This window comes from Tauraco erythrolophus, chromosome 1, assembly GCF_009769465.1.
Source record: "Tauraco erythrolophus isolate bTauEry1 chromosome 1, bTauEry1.pri, whole genome shotgun sequence".
NCBI classification, from domain to species: Eukaryota; Metazoa; Chordata; class Aves; order Musophagiformes; family Musophagidae; genus Tauraco; species Tauraco erythrolophus.
The window spans coordinates 130,268,187-130,285,869 of record NC_141465.1 but is presented as its reverse complement, the minus strand read 5'-3'; the positions used below and the strand labels follow the sequence as shown (position 1 = coordinate 130,285,869).

The following is a 17,683-nucleotide window of genomic DNA, read 5'->3' as shown; positions in this document are numbered from 1 at the left end:
AGATCCTGAGAAGTTACATTTTAACCACCTGCAAAAATAAATACATCAACTCTTAAAAATATAATTCTTTGCCCTGTAAAACTGTAAGGGTTCTGAAAAATTGATAGGGGGACGAATGTACTCCAGTTAAGTTTAAGGATATTTCAATGCAATTTGTCTCACTTACACGTGTGTTAACTCTGATCATTCCCCAATCTGACCAACTAAGCAACAGAATTCACTGCCCTCCATGTGCAAAGGGCACAGATCTCCATAGAGAGGTTTAAGAGCCCGTTATATATTACTGCAGTCCACTATACTATATTTCTTTATTAAAATGCTTCTTAAATAGTTCCCGAGAATAAAGAAAGATATCTCCCCAAGACTTCTGGATCATATAAAGATCACCCTGGGAGTGATTTCTTGGATAGGTGCATATGTTTTTGCTCAGTAAGATAAATAAGCATGAAAGAGAAAATATTCTTCCTGCTTTGTTCAGTTTTTTTATAAACTGGGACGGGTACTTGCAGGTTTTAACAAATAGTGCATACAATCCCAGATGTAACAACATGGAAAATTAAAGGGAAGCTGCCAGCTTGAAAATATCATTTCTCTCCATGTTCTTTATGTATAATATAGTTACAAATGACATGACTAAAACCACAAGACTTTGTACATTTTCAGCTTGTACGTTTTACACATTTGACTGTGCTTGAAGTGTCACCTGTACCACTTTAATCGGTAACAGGTTATTGTGAAAACTGCCCCTGGTTTAGAGATGGGAACATTTACTGCTTATTTTCTGTTATAATATTTAGGTGGATGATGAATAAAGCATTTGTCTAGACCTTTGTTTTCTGTGAAGGAGTGAATTTCACTCCCCCTTAGCCATTCTCTTTCTTGAAAAGAGCCTTCAGGAACATGTTTCTTTTTCCTATCTAGTCTTGATCCATTTACCCATCCAAACAGCCTTGTATGGAGATCACTTTCTGGGCTTATTTATCTAACCATATTTTTCTTACTGTTGGAAGCCTCTGACTTCCACATTTCCATCATATCAACATCACTTTATTCGTCTTACTTTTAAGGCCTGTCGTGGCCTGTCTCCTCTCTGCATGTCTTCTCTTGTACTTCTCTAGCAATTGACTCCACATCTGTTTCCTCAGCTCTTCATGATATATGCAATGAGGAAATTTCCTGGTATTGCCACCTCCAGTGTGCGGGGGCTCTTCAGAAAGAGCTGTGAGACTATCTCATTTCATCTTTAAAATTGTCTTTTGTCCCAAAAGAGAGGTGGTTGCAGCCATAGCAATGATTCTTGATATGATGTTCTCCTCCTGTTGATCAATATTGTCCCACTGTGTGCTCATTTTTCTCCAATTTATGTTTTCTTGAACTGAAATGGATGGTTTGATGGAGCAGAACCCCCATGTAGTAGCACAGAAGAGATGTAACCTGTGGATGGATATCTAGAGCCTCATGGCTCTGTGAGATGCCTATTCCTCCCCAAACCCAGAAAACTAGTTTTACAGATGAGCTCGGAAACTCAGTTTTTGATAATTCTTCAAATATCTCATGTTTAAAAAACATGTCAGGTTAGCTGAAGCTCACACTTTCCTCAGCCTGCGTAGACCTGCACAATGTCAACGGGGAAAACGGTTGAACCCCCTGATGGCTCTCTGTGCGTGTGAGTGATTTCAGCGCTCCAGCTTCTGCTTGGTGGATGTGTATGGCTTCTTCTGCCTTTCCATGAGGAAAATTGCATAGTTATAACCTCAATAGTGGTGTGCAGTTCATTATTGCACCTGCATAAAGTTTCTTCACTGAAAGGACAAACCAAAGTGATGAAGGTTCCCCAGGTGCTCCAGTTCTTTGCAGAAGTGTAGGGGAACCTACTCGTTTTTCTGAAATGCGGTGGCCTGCAACTGTGTGTATGTATATATATATATATATATTTTTTTTTTTTTTTAGCTTAGCAATTTTAGGTAGTCAAGGTGCCACTTTCTGAGAAGAAACAAGGCAAACAGCTACTGTACAAGCTGGAAAAAAAAATTAAATCAAGAGTAACAGACATAGTGGATCTGAAGTCCACTTTCTTAGAAGAAGGCTTTTGAAACTCTGGTGGAAGCAGCAACAGTAACTATTAAATTATTATTGTTTTAATGAATGAATACACAAGTTTGATCTGTGCGTTTTGGAATTTGTTAATTACAATAGGAAGAGTTCTGCAGAGAGATTTCAGGTTAATCATTACATCAGACTGGTGTCTTCTCTCACACATTTTTTGGTGTTGTAGTTTGTAGAAAAACAGAGGTAACAAACCAGGCAACTTTATCTCTTCCTAAGAAGGAGCAGGAAGATTCATGACAGACATATGCCTCCACTTACGTAATCGGTATTCATTTTTTGAGGTATCTTGTACTTTTTTGACAGTAAATGCTCCCAGGGTACCCAATGGTATCTTTGCTAGGTCAGCAGCAAGCCTGTACCTCGAGCTTTCAGTATTCAGGATGCTGCCTAAGTTGTAGCCTGAAACAGTCTATCTTCTAGTTATGGGTGTATTTCTTAACGCTGTTTCTTAATTCAGTATTACTTTATTTCTTAGTTGACGACCTTGCTTTTGTTCCCACCTGGGGAATGTGCCTGACACACACACACACACATATCTTTGCACTCACAGTGGACACTTCTGTTACTTCTGAGGATTAGAATTGCTGTATATTGCTCTTCACTTGCAACTTGTGACGATCGTTTTACCGGGGGCAAGGACCAAAAAACTCCTTGTGTTGATGCTCTGTTCTATGTGGAGCCATCACAGAGAGGGGAGGGATCTGACATCCTTGCTTAGTTACGAGCAGAGAGAGGTGCTGTAGCTCTGTTCAAATTGTAGTAAACTTGGAAAAACAAGAGACTTTGCTTACGGCGTTTTGTTGCAGCCCAGCCAAAAGACAGCGAAGGCTTGGATGGTCTTTGTGAATCGTGACCAGGTTGTTAGTCACAAATATATGGAAGAAGATTCCTAGTTAACCATAGCTGAGAAAACAGGCAGCATGATGTTTCCAAACTGTGAAATGACATCACTGATTGCAGATATTTGTCTTTATACTAGAAACTGCATTTTTGCCAGTAGCCTTTAAAAGTGCAGTACTAGAATTGGCCATCTCCTTTAGGGACACCTCTTGTGACCCCTATTTTACTAAGTACTGCACAAAAATGAGTCAAGAGGATGATTTTACTTAACTTCAGCTTTGTTTATAAGCTAGTGAAACGTGATGTCGACCTGGTAGCAGTTATGCAACAGGTTGTAAAAGTGGGCTAAATATAAAGAATAGCCCACAGAGCTGTGTGCTGTTGACATTAATGAACATCAATGGTTTTTTATGAGGCTTCTGAATACAACCAGAATTGGAACTCGAGCCTCTGCTAATGAGAGGTGAAGTTCTGGAGTAACTAGTACATAAAGGTGATTGGGGATGTTTTAAGCAAATATTCATCAATTGTGAATATATTTTCAAATAAGATTTTCATCTGACATTCCTGCAAGCCTGTATGTACATCTCTGCCTGAGTCAGCCCCCTCGATGGTAGATACATCCCAACAAAAAGGAGAAAAATGTATCTGAGCTGCCTAGACACATTTCAAGTGCATAAAGTAGCAGACAGCTTTAGCGTGAGGTGTTGCAGAGTCAGCGACAGTTTTCATGAGACTGAATTTATTGCCTCATCCAGGCTCCCCTTCTGATAGTGTCATCTGGACCTCGCTGTCAGTGAGCTGTGACAAGGGCACTGTTTCTCAAGTAAAGAAATATCAGCTTCAGCTGACAGCTCTGGAGGATTCCTGGTCCCTGTAGGAACCCAAGTGGGACATACATCAACCATACGGGCTATGTAAGGTAGTGTGCACAGCAGGAGCATTTCATGGACTGGGAGACTTTCTCCCTACTACCCTTGGCATTGCCTGGGACATGAGATATTTGCTCCTTTTCTCATGATGCAGTTGACGGTGATGTTTATTTAATGCAGCTGCACCTGCCCTTACACTTCTGTGCTTCTACAACTGCAAGCTCGCAGAAGCTGAAATCCCTGTACGGTCCATAATTCTTTAATAACCTTGATCAGTGGCTAGTGACGATAGTTCTTGGAGTCCTCATATGAAAGCACAGGTTTCTGCCATCTCTCCATTAGGCAGGGGAAGATTCTTATCCAGCATTTAGCTCGTGACACTTAGAATCATAGAATCGTAGAATTCGTACAACTTCTCTGGGCAACCTGTTCCACTGCCTCACCACCCTCAATGTAAAAAATTTCTTCCTTAGATCTAATCGAAACCTCCCCTTTTTCAGTTTAAATCCATTGCCCCTTGTCCTATCACTACATGCGCTTTTAAAAAGTCCCTCCCCAGCTTTCCTGTAGGCCCCCTTTAGGTACTGGAAGGCTGCAATAAGATCACCCCGGAGCCTTTTCTTCTCCAGGCTGAACAACCCCAACTCTCTCAGCCTGTCTTCGTAGCAGAGGTGCTCCAGCTCTCCTCTGGACCCGCTCCAGCAGCTCCATGTCCTTCTTGTGTTGGGGACTCCAGAGCTGAACACAGTATTCCAGGTGGGGTCTCACAAGAGCTGAGTAGAGGGGCAGAATCACTTCCCTCAACCTGCTGGCCATGCTGCTTGTGATGCAACCCAGGACACGGTTGGTTTTCTGGGCTGCCAGCACATTGCCGGCTCATGTTGAGCTTCTCATCCACCAGCACTCCCAAGTCCTTTTCCTCAGGGCTGCTCTCAATCCATTCTCTGCCCAGCCTGTACTTGTGCTTGGGATTGCCCTGACCCACGTGCAGGACCTTGCACTTGGCCTTGTTGAACTTCATGAGGTTCTCACAGGCCCACCTCTCCAGCCTGTCAAGGTCCCTCTGGATGGCGATGGCATCCCTTCCCTCCAGCGTGTCCACAACACCACACAATTTGGTGTCATCTGCAAACTTGCTGAGGGTGCACTCAATCCCACTGTCCAGGTCTCCAACAAAGATGTTAAATAGCACTGGTCCCAGTACTGACCCCTGAGGAACACCACTCGTCACTGGCCTCCACGTGGACATTGAACGTTGACCACAACTCTTTGAGTGTGACCATCCAGCCAATTCCTTATCCACTGAGTGGTCCATCCATCAAAACCATGTCTTTCCAGTTTAGAGACAAGGATGTTGTGTGGGACAGTATCAAATGCTTTGGATAAGTCCAGGTAGATGCCTCTCTACTCAGCTCTCGTGATACCCCACCTGGAATACTGTGTTCAGCTCTGGAGTCCCCAACATAAGAAGGACATGGAGCTGCTGGAGTGAGTCCAGAGGAGGGCCACGAAGATGATCAGAGGGCTGGAGCACCTCTGCTACGAAGACAGGCTGAGAGAGTTGGGGCTGTTCAGCCTGGAGAAGAGAAAGCTCCAGGGTGATCTTATAGCAGCTTTCCAGTACCTAAAGGAGGCCTACAGGAAAGCTGGAGAGGGACTTTTTAAAAGCGCATGTAGTGATAGGACAAGGGGCAATGGATTTAAACTGAAAAAGGGGAGGTTTCGATTAGATCTAAGGAAGTAATTTTTTACATTGAGGGTGGTGAGGCAGTGGAACAGGTTGCCCAGAGAAGTTGTGGATGCCCCATCCCTGGAAGTGCTCAAGGCCAGGTTAGATGAGGCTTTGGGCAACCTGGTGTAGTGGAGGATTTCTCTGCCCATGGCAGGGGGGTTGGAACTAGATGATCTTTGAGGTCCCTTCCAACCCTAACCATTCTATGATTCTATGATTCTGTGTCAGTTGCTCTTCCCCTATTCATCAATGCCGTAACCTCATCATAGAAGGCCACCAAATTAGCCAGGCAGGATTTGCCCTTAGTGAAGCCATGTTGGCTGTCACCAGTTGCCTCCTTATTTTCTATGTGCCTTAGCATAGTCACCAGGAGGATCTGCTCCATGATCTTGCCGGGCACAGAGATGAGACTGACTGGCCTGTAGTTCCCTGGGTCTTCTTTTTTTCCCTTTTTAAAGATGGGGGCTCTGTTTCCCCTTTTCCAGTCAGTGGGAACTTCACCAGATTGCCACGACCTCTGAAATATGATGGATAGTGGCTTAGCAACTTCATCTGCCAGTTCCCTCAGGACCCGCGGATGCATCTCATCAGGTCCCATGGACTTATCCACCTTCAGGTTCTTTAGATGGTCTCGAACCTGATCTTCTCCTACAGTGGGTGGTTCTACATTCTCCCAGTCCCTGCCTTTGCCTTCTGTGACTTGGGCTGTGCAGCTGCAGCTCTTGCCAGTGAAGACTGAGGCAAAGAAGTCATTGAGAACCTCAGCCTTCTCCATATCCTGGGTAGCCAGGTCCCCCGTTTCCTTCCAGAGAGGGTCTACATTTTCCCTAGATCTCTTTTTGTCACTGACATATCTATAGAAGATTTTCTTGTTGCCCTTGATGTCCCTGGCCAGATTTAACTCTATCAGTGCTTTAGCTTTCCTAACCTGATCTCTGGTTGCTCGGACAATCTCTCTGTATTCTTCCCAGGCTACCTGTCCTAGGTTCCACCCTCTGTAGGCCTTCTTTTTGTGCCCGAGTTGGTCCAGGAGCTCCTTGTTCATCCATGCGGGCCTCCTGGTGTTCCTATCTGACTTTATCTTTGTTGGAATGCACCGCTCCTGAGCAATGACACCAGCCACAGAGCCACTTATTAATCGACTGAATGGACTTGCTTCTTCCAGTGTCACTGCTTGCAACTGGAAGGATGGACAAAAAGATTACCTGTGCCCCAGATCCTCTTACCACCTGTCCCAGGATCCTGAAATCCCTCTTGATCGACCGTGGACTCCTTGTTTCAGTTTCATCTCCACCGACATGGAAGAGCAGTAAAGGGTATTAGTCTGTGGACCGTAGGCTAGGAATTTTCCTAGCAACGTCTTTAATGCGGGCTCCAGGGAGGCAGCAGACTTCCCTCAGAGCAGGGTCAGCCTGGCATATTGGACCTTCCATCCCCTTCAGATACGAGTCGCCTATAACAAAGAAAATTGTCACAAAGAAATTTGTCTGGCAGATCTGTGGAGCACCAACCTTCTGCAAAGTATTTATGGAATGTTTGTTTTCCCTTTCACTTCACATCGTCGTCTGTTTATCAACATTTAGGGAGCATGATGATGTATTCTGCAGTTTAATGACCTGAGTCATTCCACTTAGCTTACCTTTAGAGTCCTTTTCCTTTTATGTATATATTGGTGCAAAGCATTTCGTAATGCTCTGTAGGAGGGAAGCTGAATGAAGAGAGATGGCACTGTGTTTTGCCGAAGGTTTTGTTTAGCTGCAATATTTTTGCAATATTTTTGCATGTCAGCATGAGTATATATGATTGTGTAGCTCAGCAGCCATGACTTGGCAAGGCAGCCTGCCACTGTAACGACAGCCACGGCATACTTCCCCTCCCTATGGCTCTGGCTGAAACAAATATTCTTCTATATCAAGGTTTAGGATGCTTCAAGCAAAACTATCTCGAGAAGTGAAATACTTTACAATATTCTCCAGAGTTTTGATTTAGTGGTTTTTTTTTTTCTTTTCTTGTCTTTAATACTGGCTTTATATCCTTGCATGAGTGTAAAATACCTTTGGTCTTCCTAAGTATCACTTTGTGACATATCAGTCCTGTTCTCAAAATGGGACTGGTTTTATTACTGCTATTGAATAGACTGACTTAAATTCACCATTTCTGGCAAGATCAGGTGCAAAATTTCATCTCAAGTGAAATGTGGGCAGTTTCTTCCTCTGTAATTTCTCTGGAGGTGTGTGTAAATAGAAAGAGACTGTGTGGGCCAATGGTAGAGACAGGAGGCTGGACAATATTCTTGAATTTGCTATGGACCTGCAGTGCATCATGAGACAGATCAGAATTCAATCACATTACCTGCATGACTTCTTATTTAAATGGATTTCCTACAAGTTTATTGTGCAGTACCTAGCAGTGTTGGGTGTTTCTCCTATTTGGTGTTGTTATAATTCGGTTATATAATTTTTTTTCTTACTTTAACTTATTAGATATAATTTTTATAATGAGGAATAGTATGATCAGAAACAAAAAGAGATGCCGTGCTTGTCATAGTAAAAATATAGTGCTAGAGCTTGTCCTAAACTGTGGTTGGTAAGACATATGCACGCTCTTGTTCTCCCGAGAACTAAGAGAGATACAGTCCTCTGAAAGCAATTGTCATAGCTCCTTGACCAAAGTAGAGGCTATTATAGTTAGCAGTAAATGAAGACCTGCCCCTAAAGGCCAAGGCAGTCCGCAGGAGCCATTGCAATAGTTCTTTTCCATCAAAAACTCTAACCTTACATCCGTAAATGCCCTATTATCTCTAATCTGAGGTCACTCCATGCCAGCTGTATGGAAGAATGGTTGCCAAGCAGTTCCTCGTCTTGCACCATAATATAATTTTTATTAATTAATACAGTCTCTCTCATTATGGTTGTTACAGGGAAACAGATATAAATGCAACATCAGCAGTTAAGTAATTGCAATATAATTTAAATGGGTCCATTTACAGGGGTGCAGAGCTGGGAAAGGTGAACAGGCAACAGCAGGCTCTGCTATCCTGCACAGCTAGCTGGGGGTAGGGAGGAGAAAGGCCACCCTCACCCTCTCTGTTCCTCCCATCATCATACCATTCGATTCAAAGCCATTCAAGGCCAGGTTGGATGAGGCTTTGGGCAACCTGGTGTAGTGGAGGATTTCCCTGCCCATGGCAGGGGGGTTGGAACTAGATGATCTTTGAGGTCCCTTCCAACCCTAACCATTCTATGATTCTATGATTGTCTGGATTTGTAAAAAGGATTGGGCCAAACCCCAAGAGTTTAGGAATCAACTCTTCTCCCAGATAAAAGCAAAGTCTGGCTCATCACGTGCTGCACCAGTGTGTATGAAACGTGGAAACTGCTCTAGAGTATCCTCCTGGCTTGGAGAGCACTGCAGAGATTTACTTAAATATTCTGCATCTCTGCAGTTACATTTGCTGCCACTGCTGCCTCAAATCTGCTATAGCTATGCACCTTTCTGAAGAGTCTAGTGCTCATTTAATTTGTTTCTGGTTTTCAGGGGAAAATGCACCAGTGGGGGGTCGTTACTGTGTAGGTCTCCTGTTAGCATCTTGACCTCAAGCCGTATGACTAGTGTCCTAAGGGGGACCACTGAAGTAGAAGTTTGAGCTAAAGGGCTGTACATATCCTTGGGATTTCCGGCAAACCCAGCACTGAGCCCTGGAGTTGGTAGTGAAATTCCCACACTGTGCTGTGAACATCTTTGGGGGGAAAGTATATTGATTTCAAGAAGAACTAAATGTGAAAAGAACAATTAAAAAATATTGTGTTATCGTAGCAACCAAAGCAGTAGGAGGTTTTTTTGGTTGTTTAAAAAAAAAAAAAAGCAGCACTGATGCAATAAAAAATGACACAAGAGAATAAATGTATCAAGTTGTTATGGCAACTGAAATATGTAGGTTGGAATTTATGTATCCAGAACTTCTATGTAAGTAAAATAAACATTATCCTTGCTAATTAAAATATCATGCAAATATTATTTAATTTAAAATCATTAGTCATGTTTTCTCTTGCAATTAATGACTTACTTTCTGTTTTCTATTTCCAAGTATTTGCATTTGTTTCCAGCTGTGGTCCGCTTCTATTTTCAGGGCAAGGTTGTGATTTCACTAATAAAGGCTTAAATGTGGAGGGACTCCACTGAAGCTAATGAATAAAATGTATGCAGATGGGCACAACTGGAATCAAACCACGTGCTTTAACATGTTCTTCTTACTGCAGCTGACCTTTCTGCTCGGAGGGGCTTTTGGCAGGTGTCATCTCTCCATGCTTGAAGGGACCTCTCTGCAACCACAGCTCCCTGTCTTTCCCCCCAGCTTGACAAAGTGCACATGGAGCTCCTTCCAGAGCCTGTTTCTGCATCCAGCCTGCCCTCTTGAGCTGTAAATTTAGCTTCTTAAGATGCTGTATGATAGCCAATTCTAAATGAGTGTTCATTAATTATGTTCAGCCTTTTAATTTTTCTAGTCCTTTTCCTCCAGCCTTCAGGAGAATTCAGTAATAGCTGCTTCTTCATTTGAAAGAAATAGATCTTTAATTCTCAAATTACTCTTCATTTTTCATCTTCTATATGCCCAGTGAAGTGTAAACTGATGGCTGAAAGGTAAGGAACAGGGAGAGCGAGTGTCAGGATCTGACTCAATCCCAGAGTGCGGAGGGAAATGCATTTGTTTGTTTAAAGTTTTCATCTCGTTCATTCCCATGTTCAGAGGAGTCTCAATTTGCCCTACGGCTTTTGGTAACACTGTCTCTGAGAATGATTTGGAAAATAGTCTATCAGGGTAAGAACTCGGGCATACATAAGTTAATTGTCTCCATTTCTTATGTGAATAGCTGCCTGGCACGGAGCTACAGCAAGGGTAGGTCTTTGCCTGAAAACTGTAACCAATCTGTACAGTCTCATGCTTTGATCTTATTCTCATGCAGCTGAACCGTGCATCACTTATCTCTCCATCCTTGCAGGAGGGTTCATCTTTGCAATGCCGTTTGTCCAGTTTTCCTCTTTGCTGCAAACGCCAGGTCATCAGATCCTTCCAGCCACCAGTATTTGGTGTGCCAGGTGTTAGTGGGGCAGACACTGGACCTGAGCAACAGCCCTTGCAAGGCTTGTGTTTGCAAGGACTCTGGTCACTGCATGGCGCCGTGGTCTCTCCCTGCCCCATGAACAATTGCATTTGGCAGGGTCCACCGCTGTGTGACCTTAGTGACACTCTGCTCCCTGGAAAAGGAGACACACGAGTGCCTTGGTTTGTAGCCCAGCTGAAAATAAAGCTCTGCATGAGTGACGCTGGAGATGGAGCCTAGATCAGCAGGATGAAGCTCCTGGGTGTGTCTTCTGGAAGGTCACAAGGCTTGAGTTTGTGGAGCCAACTGACTCCAGCCAGCTTCATCTGAACACTCTGTCCAGGAGGTGAAAAGCTGAAGTGTGAGCTAGTGTCTCCTCCCTGCCTGAATTTCCTGCCTGGAAAGCCAATTGTCTTGCCCCAGACCAGTTACAGTGCAACTGGGTAATTACGATACGGATAATCAGGGAGATACGGTTTGAGTATAGGCTTTGTGTTAGCCCAGCCAAAGCGACTGCTGAGGAACTGGTAGCCTGGATGATAGCTTTTAGGTGGGTGGTCAAATGTCTACTGGGGATCAGCAAATGCAAAGTTTGCCAGTGACGTGCTGACATCCAGAGCCACGCTGAAAGCAAGACCAGCTTTCAGCAGGGTGGAGCAGCATTAAATCAGATCGTGACCTTTCTGAAGCACAAGCCCGCAGCCACGCAATTTTTCCTGAGCTTTAACACTCTTTCTTTAAGTCTGTCATAAAATCTTCTGAAAGGTTGAATCCATATTAGCTGAAGTGGAATCATAAAAATCCCAGGGTAAAATAAATATTATTGTGATATTTATGGTAGCTTCCAAATACAATAACTTAAAAAAAAAAAAAATCAAACACTCGTGGTGCAATTTGTGCAGTAAAATCCATGCCCAAATGTATAATTTTCTTTTCTCTATTCACATTTACTGGTCATATTGGCAAGACTGGTGCAGAAGGGACTGTGGTGACATTCTTACAGGGTTTGGCCATCAGACCTCGTAGCAATCTGCAACATGACCCTGACTTGAGACAGCTGCAAAGACTGAGCTAATGCGATGTGATGTGGAGCAAACCTTGATGTCTTCAAACTACGAACCAGAAACCCCAACGTGGAAATTCAAACAAAATCCTTTCTGACAACTAAACCATTTGACTGGGGATACTGAACCATGCTTTTCTAAAGGGCTTCAGAAAGGGTTTATTAGGCACGTTCTTTCTTTAAAGGTTTTGGTGGACAAGAAGAGAGCTTGGCTATATTATTTCTGGACTGAAATTTAGGCCAAGTTTAAGCAAATGAAACTCTGCCTGGCTTCTGTGGGATTATATTTCAGATTTTAGTTTCTAGCATGGCCTTTTCTGGGATTCTGTGAGTTTTCAGTCATCTGTGATGTCAGTAAAAGTTAATTCCTGCCAAAAAATTTGCTGAATGACATTTCTTCCTGTAATAAGGACTATAAGAAGCATCGAAATAGGACTAGCAAGGTATAGAAAAAGGAAGGCACATCTTATGGTCTCTAAGATTATTTCTCTGCATGGCATTGCAGGAAAAACTCTTCAAGTCCTCAGTGACGTTTTGTCTCCCACAAACTGTCCAAGACGTACAGCTGTGTGGGGTTTTTTTGTTGTGTTTTTTTTTTTTTTTGTGATCCAAGATCGTCAGCAGCAGGAGCTGAAACTGAGATGCTCGCAATACATTTGGGAGAGGTGTCAACTCTGCCTGGGTACAGCAAAAAGGTGCAGCCCGTGGTGGACGGATCACGGACACAGAAGGCATTCTTGCTGTTGCTGGCAGGTTGCAAAGGATGAACTTGACTTGTGTCCAGTTTTAGTTCGCACATGGCTTGAGCCGAGCGCGAGCAGGGTGGGCTGTGCCCTGGCGTGGAGGTGTGCTGCGTTCTTGGCCAATGTCAGCATCCTGCTGCGCATCTCGGTTCAGCTCAGGTTGCTTCCTACTCCAGCATAGCTGCTAAATGAATCAATTTACATCAGTGTCCTGTAAAATGGATAATTCCAGCATGTGTCATGGTGCATTTTACTTTCCCCCTGTAGCTTTTTAAATATTCTAGTGATTTTTTAAAATGCTTACTTTTGAAAAAGTTAATTAAATAAAAGCAGTATCTCTCAGCACTATACATTCCTGGGAGCATTTGATTGCCAAGACGATAGATTTCCTGACAGATATTGGCATCCAAAAGTTAACAGATCACTGGTTTTTTATACCTTTCCTCTCTTAATGTAAATCATTTGGGGCAAGCTGGCATCTATCTACAGGCTCTCAGGGGACTGCAGCAGAACTACTGATTTGAGATATAAAACACCAAAAGAGGTCTCAGATCAGATTCTGTTTTGAATTTCTCTCCCTAAAAGCACACAGGAGAGCATTCCCTAAGCTACCAGCTGTCGGAGAAGGTGCTTTAGCTCTCTGAACCCTAAGGCAGTTGCAGATATATTTCGGCTGGTGGGCTGTAGCTCCTCCATGCTTCCACCAGGCTCCTGGTCGCTTTGCAAGGCTGATCAGCATTTTCTGGGCACAAAGTGGTATATGTGCCCTAGAAAATATCTCATACAGGTGTGTGTGTTGTGTAAATCAATTAAAAGTCCTGGAAGCAACGTACAAGAGCTTCAGAGTAATGTTTGCATGTATGTTTATTATTATTTTGTATTTTTTATGTTCCCAATGTTGAGCATCTCTCTGAGAGGTAAACATGTGGTAACCATTATGGATGGTTACAAGTGCCTTCTCTTGATATATTAGGTATAAATTCTGGAGTCACACAATAGACTGGAGAATTCATTCACTGTTACAGAGTTTGGCTGCTATAGGAAGACCTCCTATAGGAACTCTTGGAAACCCCATATGCCTGTGAGGGCAGGTGCTCCTTATGGCTCGTTGCTGGCTCAGACATGAACTGGAACATGGTGCCTGCTGAAAGTGGAACCAGTGACAAATCTTTCATAATTCATAACTGTGTATTTTGGCAAAAAAAAAAAAAAAGTCAGCAAGAATTTTGTTGATGGCTGACTGTGACAATTGTGCATGTCCTAGTAAGCTACAGGAAAGATGTGTTATAAGCACAGAAAGGCTTTGCTAAGCACTGTTAAAATTAGATAAAATTGAGAAGGTAGCTAATGTGATTACTATTTTATTAATAAACATTTAAATAATGCTGTAAATTTGCACAATGAGAGAGACATTGCCCTGAAGAGATTACAGTCTAACTAGTTCCTGTTAATTATAATCTAAATAGATTAGCATTAATTATACACAAAATTGAAAGATTGCTTTTGGTGTGATCTACAGTTCTCATGGTTACTACCCACGTGAACAAAGTTACCAAGTGAAGTTTTAATCTACTTTTGCAACATTTGCTTGTAATATCTCTTTTTCTGACCAACTTGAAGAGAATAAGATAATATTTTCTTCTGTGAAGAGGAAGACAGAGTTGTTCTAGCTACCAGCCTCTCTGATACAAAGGTCTGATTAAAACTTTAGACTTTGGTCAGTGGATTTAATTCAAGCTTGAAGTCATTATTTGCAGAACCTCCTACAAGGAGGTACGAGCATGGTGCACATGCTCCACTGCATTTGTACTGTGTCACCCTGGGGCTGCCAGTTCTGCTTCTCATGGTGACCTGCACGGTTCAGGAATAATGAAGTGTTGCTAGAATACTTATTTTCCATGAGCAGGCAGCTTTTGGATATAAAACGTACTAATAATTTTAGGCAGCGTAGGGTTTTGGTTAGCCTCTAAAGGGAGGATTGTGGGTAAATCAAGAATAAGAAAAGACTCAGGTCAGTCCAAGAATGCTAGTTTTTTAATAAATCTGTCACAATACACAGCAAGTACCCTTTTTGCCTCTTGCCTTATACAGTCTTATTTATTTCATAACACAAAATTAAATGACTATTGGTTTTCAGATGGTTTGCTAACATATACTTTGTTCAAGTTTGGGAACCATATGTTACTCTGCTAATGCTTATTGAACCTTAATACATTGGAACAGAGAGATCTTCCAGATTTATTACAATTACTCTTATTTGAGCTGTTTGTATCCTCCTAATGTCCTTGGTTTACTGCTCTTCACAATTAATCTGTGACCAATTTCCCTAAGGAAAACAATTGAAACATTTCATAGTATTTTATGACATTGTTTTATGTTCATTCGAAACATTGGAGTCAGCTAATGGTGAAAAATTTGAGGGGAAAAAAAAATATAAAATATAAACTAACGAAAGTTGTTCCTTATCCAGTTTTGCAGCTGCACTCATTTGATAAATGCTACCATACAGACTGTAGTTTCTGCTGAAAATTGTCAAACTCCTTTTGAGAGGTTGCAGAAGCTAAACTCTTTAGGATCAGACAGAGTTTGGTCTTGATGATTAGAGCAAATAAATAATATCTTGATTTGCATAGCTGATATTATTGCCTCTACATAGTAACAATGGAAAACCCTTATGTCAGGTGTTCAAAGAAAGTAAAGATGAAATGAAAAATTTTATGCATCCTTGTAAAACCAATTTCCCCTTCCTGAAAGAAACACTGAGGGAGTTGCTTGGATTTTCTGTAGGCTCTGAGGCAAGATGTAAGACCTGGGTTCAGTTCCTTGCTCTCTTGCCTAATTTTGGCCCAGCTGCCTTGTCCTCCCTCCCTTCCTTCCTCCCAAATTGCAAAGGAGAGATGTGCAACACCCTTCAGTGATAAGAAACAAGACGAAGGAGTGCATGGTTCTCGATGACTACGAATGTGTTAGAGAAGCTAAAACTTTAGAGAGGAGATGTGTGGAGTCCTGTGTGCTCAGCTCCATGTAGTGCTGAGCTGCTGGGCCTGATCCAACATTTAAACACATTCCGAACTGGAGCACAAGACTAATGCCTTTGGTTCCAGTGAAGTTAAAAGCACGTGTCTAAGTAGTTGGCTGGATTGGGGCCAGCGTTCCGCCTTTTGCTGGACAGAGCCCTAAATAAACAATCTAGTATCAGAGGAGAAAACATTTCCAGATGTGGATGTGATTTGGCTGTTTCTGTGGCACCGACTCATTGTTTTCTAAGTTGTGCTGGCAGTGGTTGGTCGGCTTAAAATGCTAACAATTTCTTGCCCGTTGTGTTAAAACTGACTGCGCTCCGGGTGCACAGGCTAAAAAAGGATGGGTCTAAATCATCCTCAGTCTGTGATGCTCGGTGCCAACAGATACAAGACACTGTACTCTGTTTGAATTCACTCTGCTTTCTTGTCTCTTCTCTTGCAAAGTGTCCAGAAATTTTCTGAGATCTGAGTTAGTGGCAGTCATCATGTTTCATTCAAAAGCTAACTCTTCAAGCACATTTCTGCAGGGCACAGCATTGTAAACAGAGATGTCATTTAGAATATTTATTGCCTTTATACAAAATCTACAATAACATATTAGGTTTCCAGCAGGAAAATTGAAAAAACAAATATAGCCTTTTACTGTATCTTCCATTAAAGATATTATTTGAAAAAATACTGTATGTTTTATGAGGGATGTCTGTAAGCAATGTAAGATTGAAATCTGTGTAAATGAAGAAAAGGTAACATAAAAAGCGTTTGAATTTAAAAGATTTGCAAATATGGCTACTACTCTGGTATGAAACCTTCTAAAAAATATGTCACTTAGAAGAATGTCTTGAATTAGAAATGAGAAAGCAAACCAGGTAATTCAGTTGGTGCTGTAAGGAGATCTATTCCTACAGCTACTCCACATGAGAACCCCATTACTGTCTGTGGACCTTTTCGGCAGGGCATTGATTTCCTTCCTTATCTCTGTGTTCTGATGCGGAGAGCTGCAGAGCACCTTGAATAGCTTCTGAAGTCAACTAGAGATTACGATAAGCATCATCTTGTAGATTTAGCCTATTAAGACTTTCACAGACTTCCATGAGAGAGGCTGTAAGATTAAACCCAGAAGTTTTTGCATGACAAAATGCTGAGGTGAAAATCTTATGTGTGAGCCACCTGATATTTATCTGAATTCAGACTACCCTTTTGTATGTGCATGCTGATATTACATTTAAGTGTAAGAGAATTATAGTGCACATCTCAGCTACTGTATTTGATTTTTTTTTTCTCCTCTTTAGTCTGCACCTTCCAATGGATCAGAAGGACCTAAACAATGTGGTGAACACAATAAAGAGAATCAGACTTTTGAAAATTATGTGGTAGACATGAAGACAAAGGTATGGTCAACTCTTTTGTGATGGAGAATGAAATCTTTATTTAGTTGAGTTTTGCTAGAGGTGAAATGTGTAGAATATATTGAATTTGACCTCCTGCAGGAATTTTTTTTTTTTTTTTTTGCTGCCTGATGACTGCATGTACATGACCACATTCGAATGACACTTTTGGCTCCAATTTATTGCTGTATATTACAAACTCTGTACATTTTATGCTGTTCTAGGCAGGATTTATTTTTTATTTTTCTGTTAAAATGTTATTAATATCAATGGTGGATCTACAAGGTTGCTGATCCCAAGATGTTTTCATTTCAGTGTCCAAGATGTTGCACAGTTAGTAAACTTTATTCAAGGTGTTTTCAGTCTCTCAATATGTGTTGTAGTTTATTTTTGGTCTGGAGTCAGTATGGAAGAATATGAATGCCAGCAAAGTGATGACTTTTGTATGGGCAGTCTAATGATACCTACCATAAAACTATGCTTAATAATAGATGAAGCGGTGTGACTTCATGGCTGTGGAAAGGGGGTGGGTTACACTTTGTAATAGTCTTGCTGCTTGCAACGGTGAAGTTGTGTTTCATTAGAATATCTCCATTATTTTCATAGGTTCACAACTTGGCTGGAATAATTCTCTTGGGCTTAGAGATTATTATGTAGTGTTTCAGCCTTGAAGTCATTGTATATTTTTTCTTTTCTAAGTGAAAGAAAATGATTTAAAGTTTCTTTTATAGTTAGCAAGCTGGAAACATGGTGAAAAGAAAACAGACGTTAACTGGCTTGGCATGCTTACATGATACCTTGTAGACTTCAGTAA

General features: G+C 41.8%; 1 protein-coding gene across 4 annotated transcripts in view; it reads left to right on the top strand.

The window, feature by feature from the left end:
• Positions 1-17,683, top strand: part of DLG2 (discs large MAGUK scaffold protein 2) — a 1,082,159-nt gene that overhangs the window by 128,711 nt on the left and 935,765 nt on the right. For 2 of the 4 annotated variants that reach the window (XM_086614508.1, XM_086614488.1), the window contains exon 3: positions 16,774-16,872. In XM_086614508.1, coding sequence (XP_086470634.1) covers positions 16,774-16,872 — 99 coding nt within the window. The remainder of the gene's footprint in view (positions 1-16,773; positions 16,873-17,683) is intronic. The other 2 variants (XM_086614523.1, XM_086614529.1) reach the window with 2 other exon arrangements.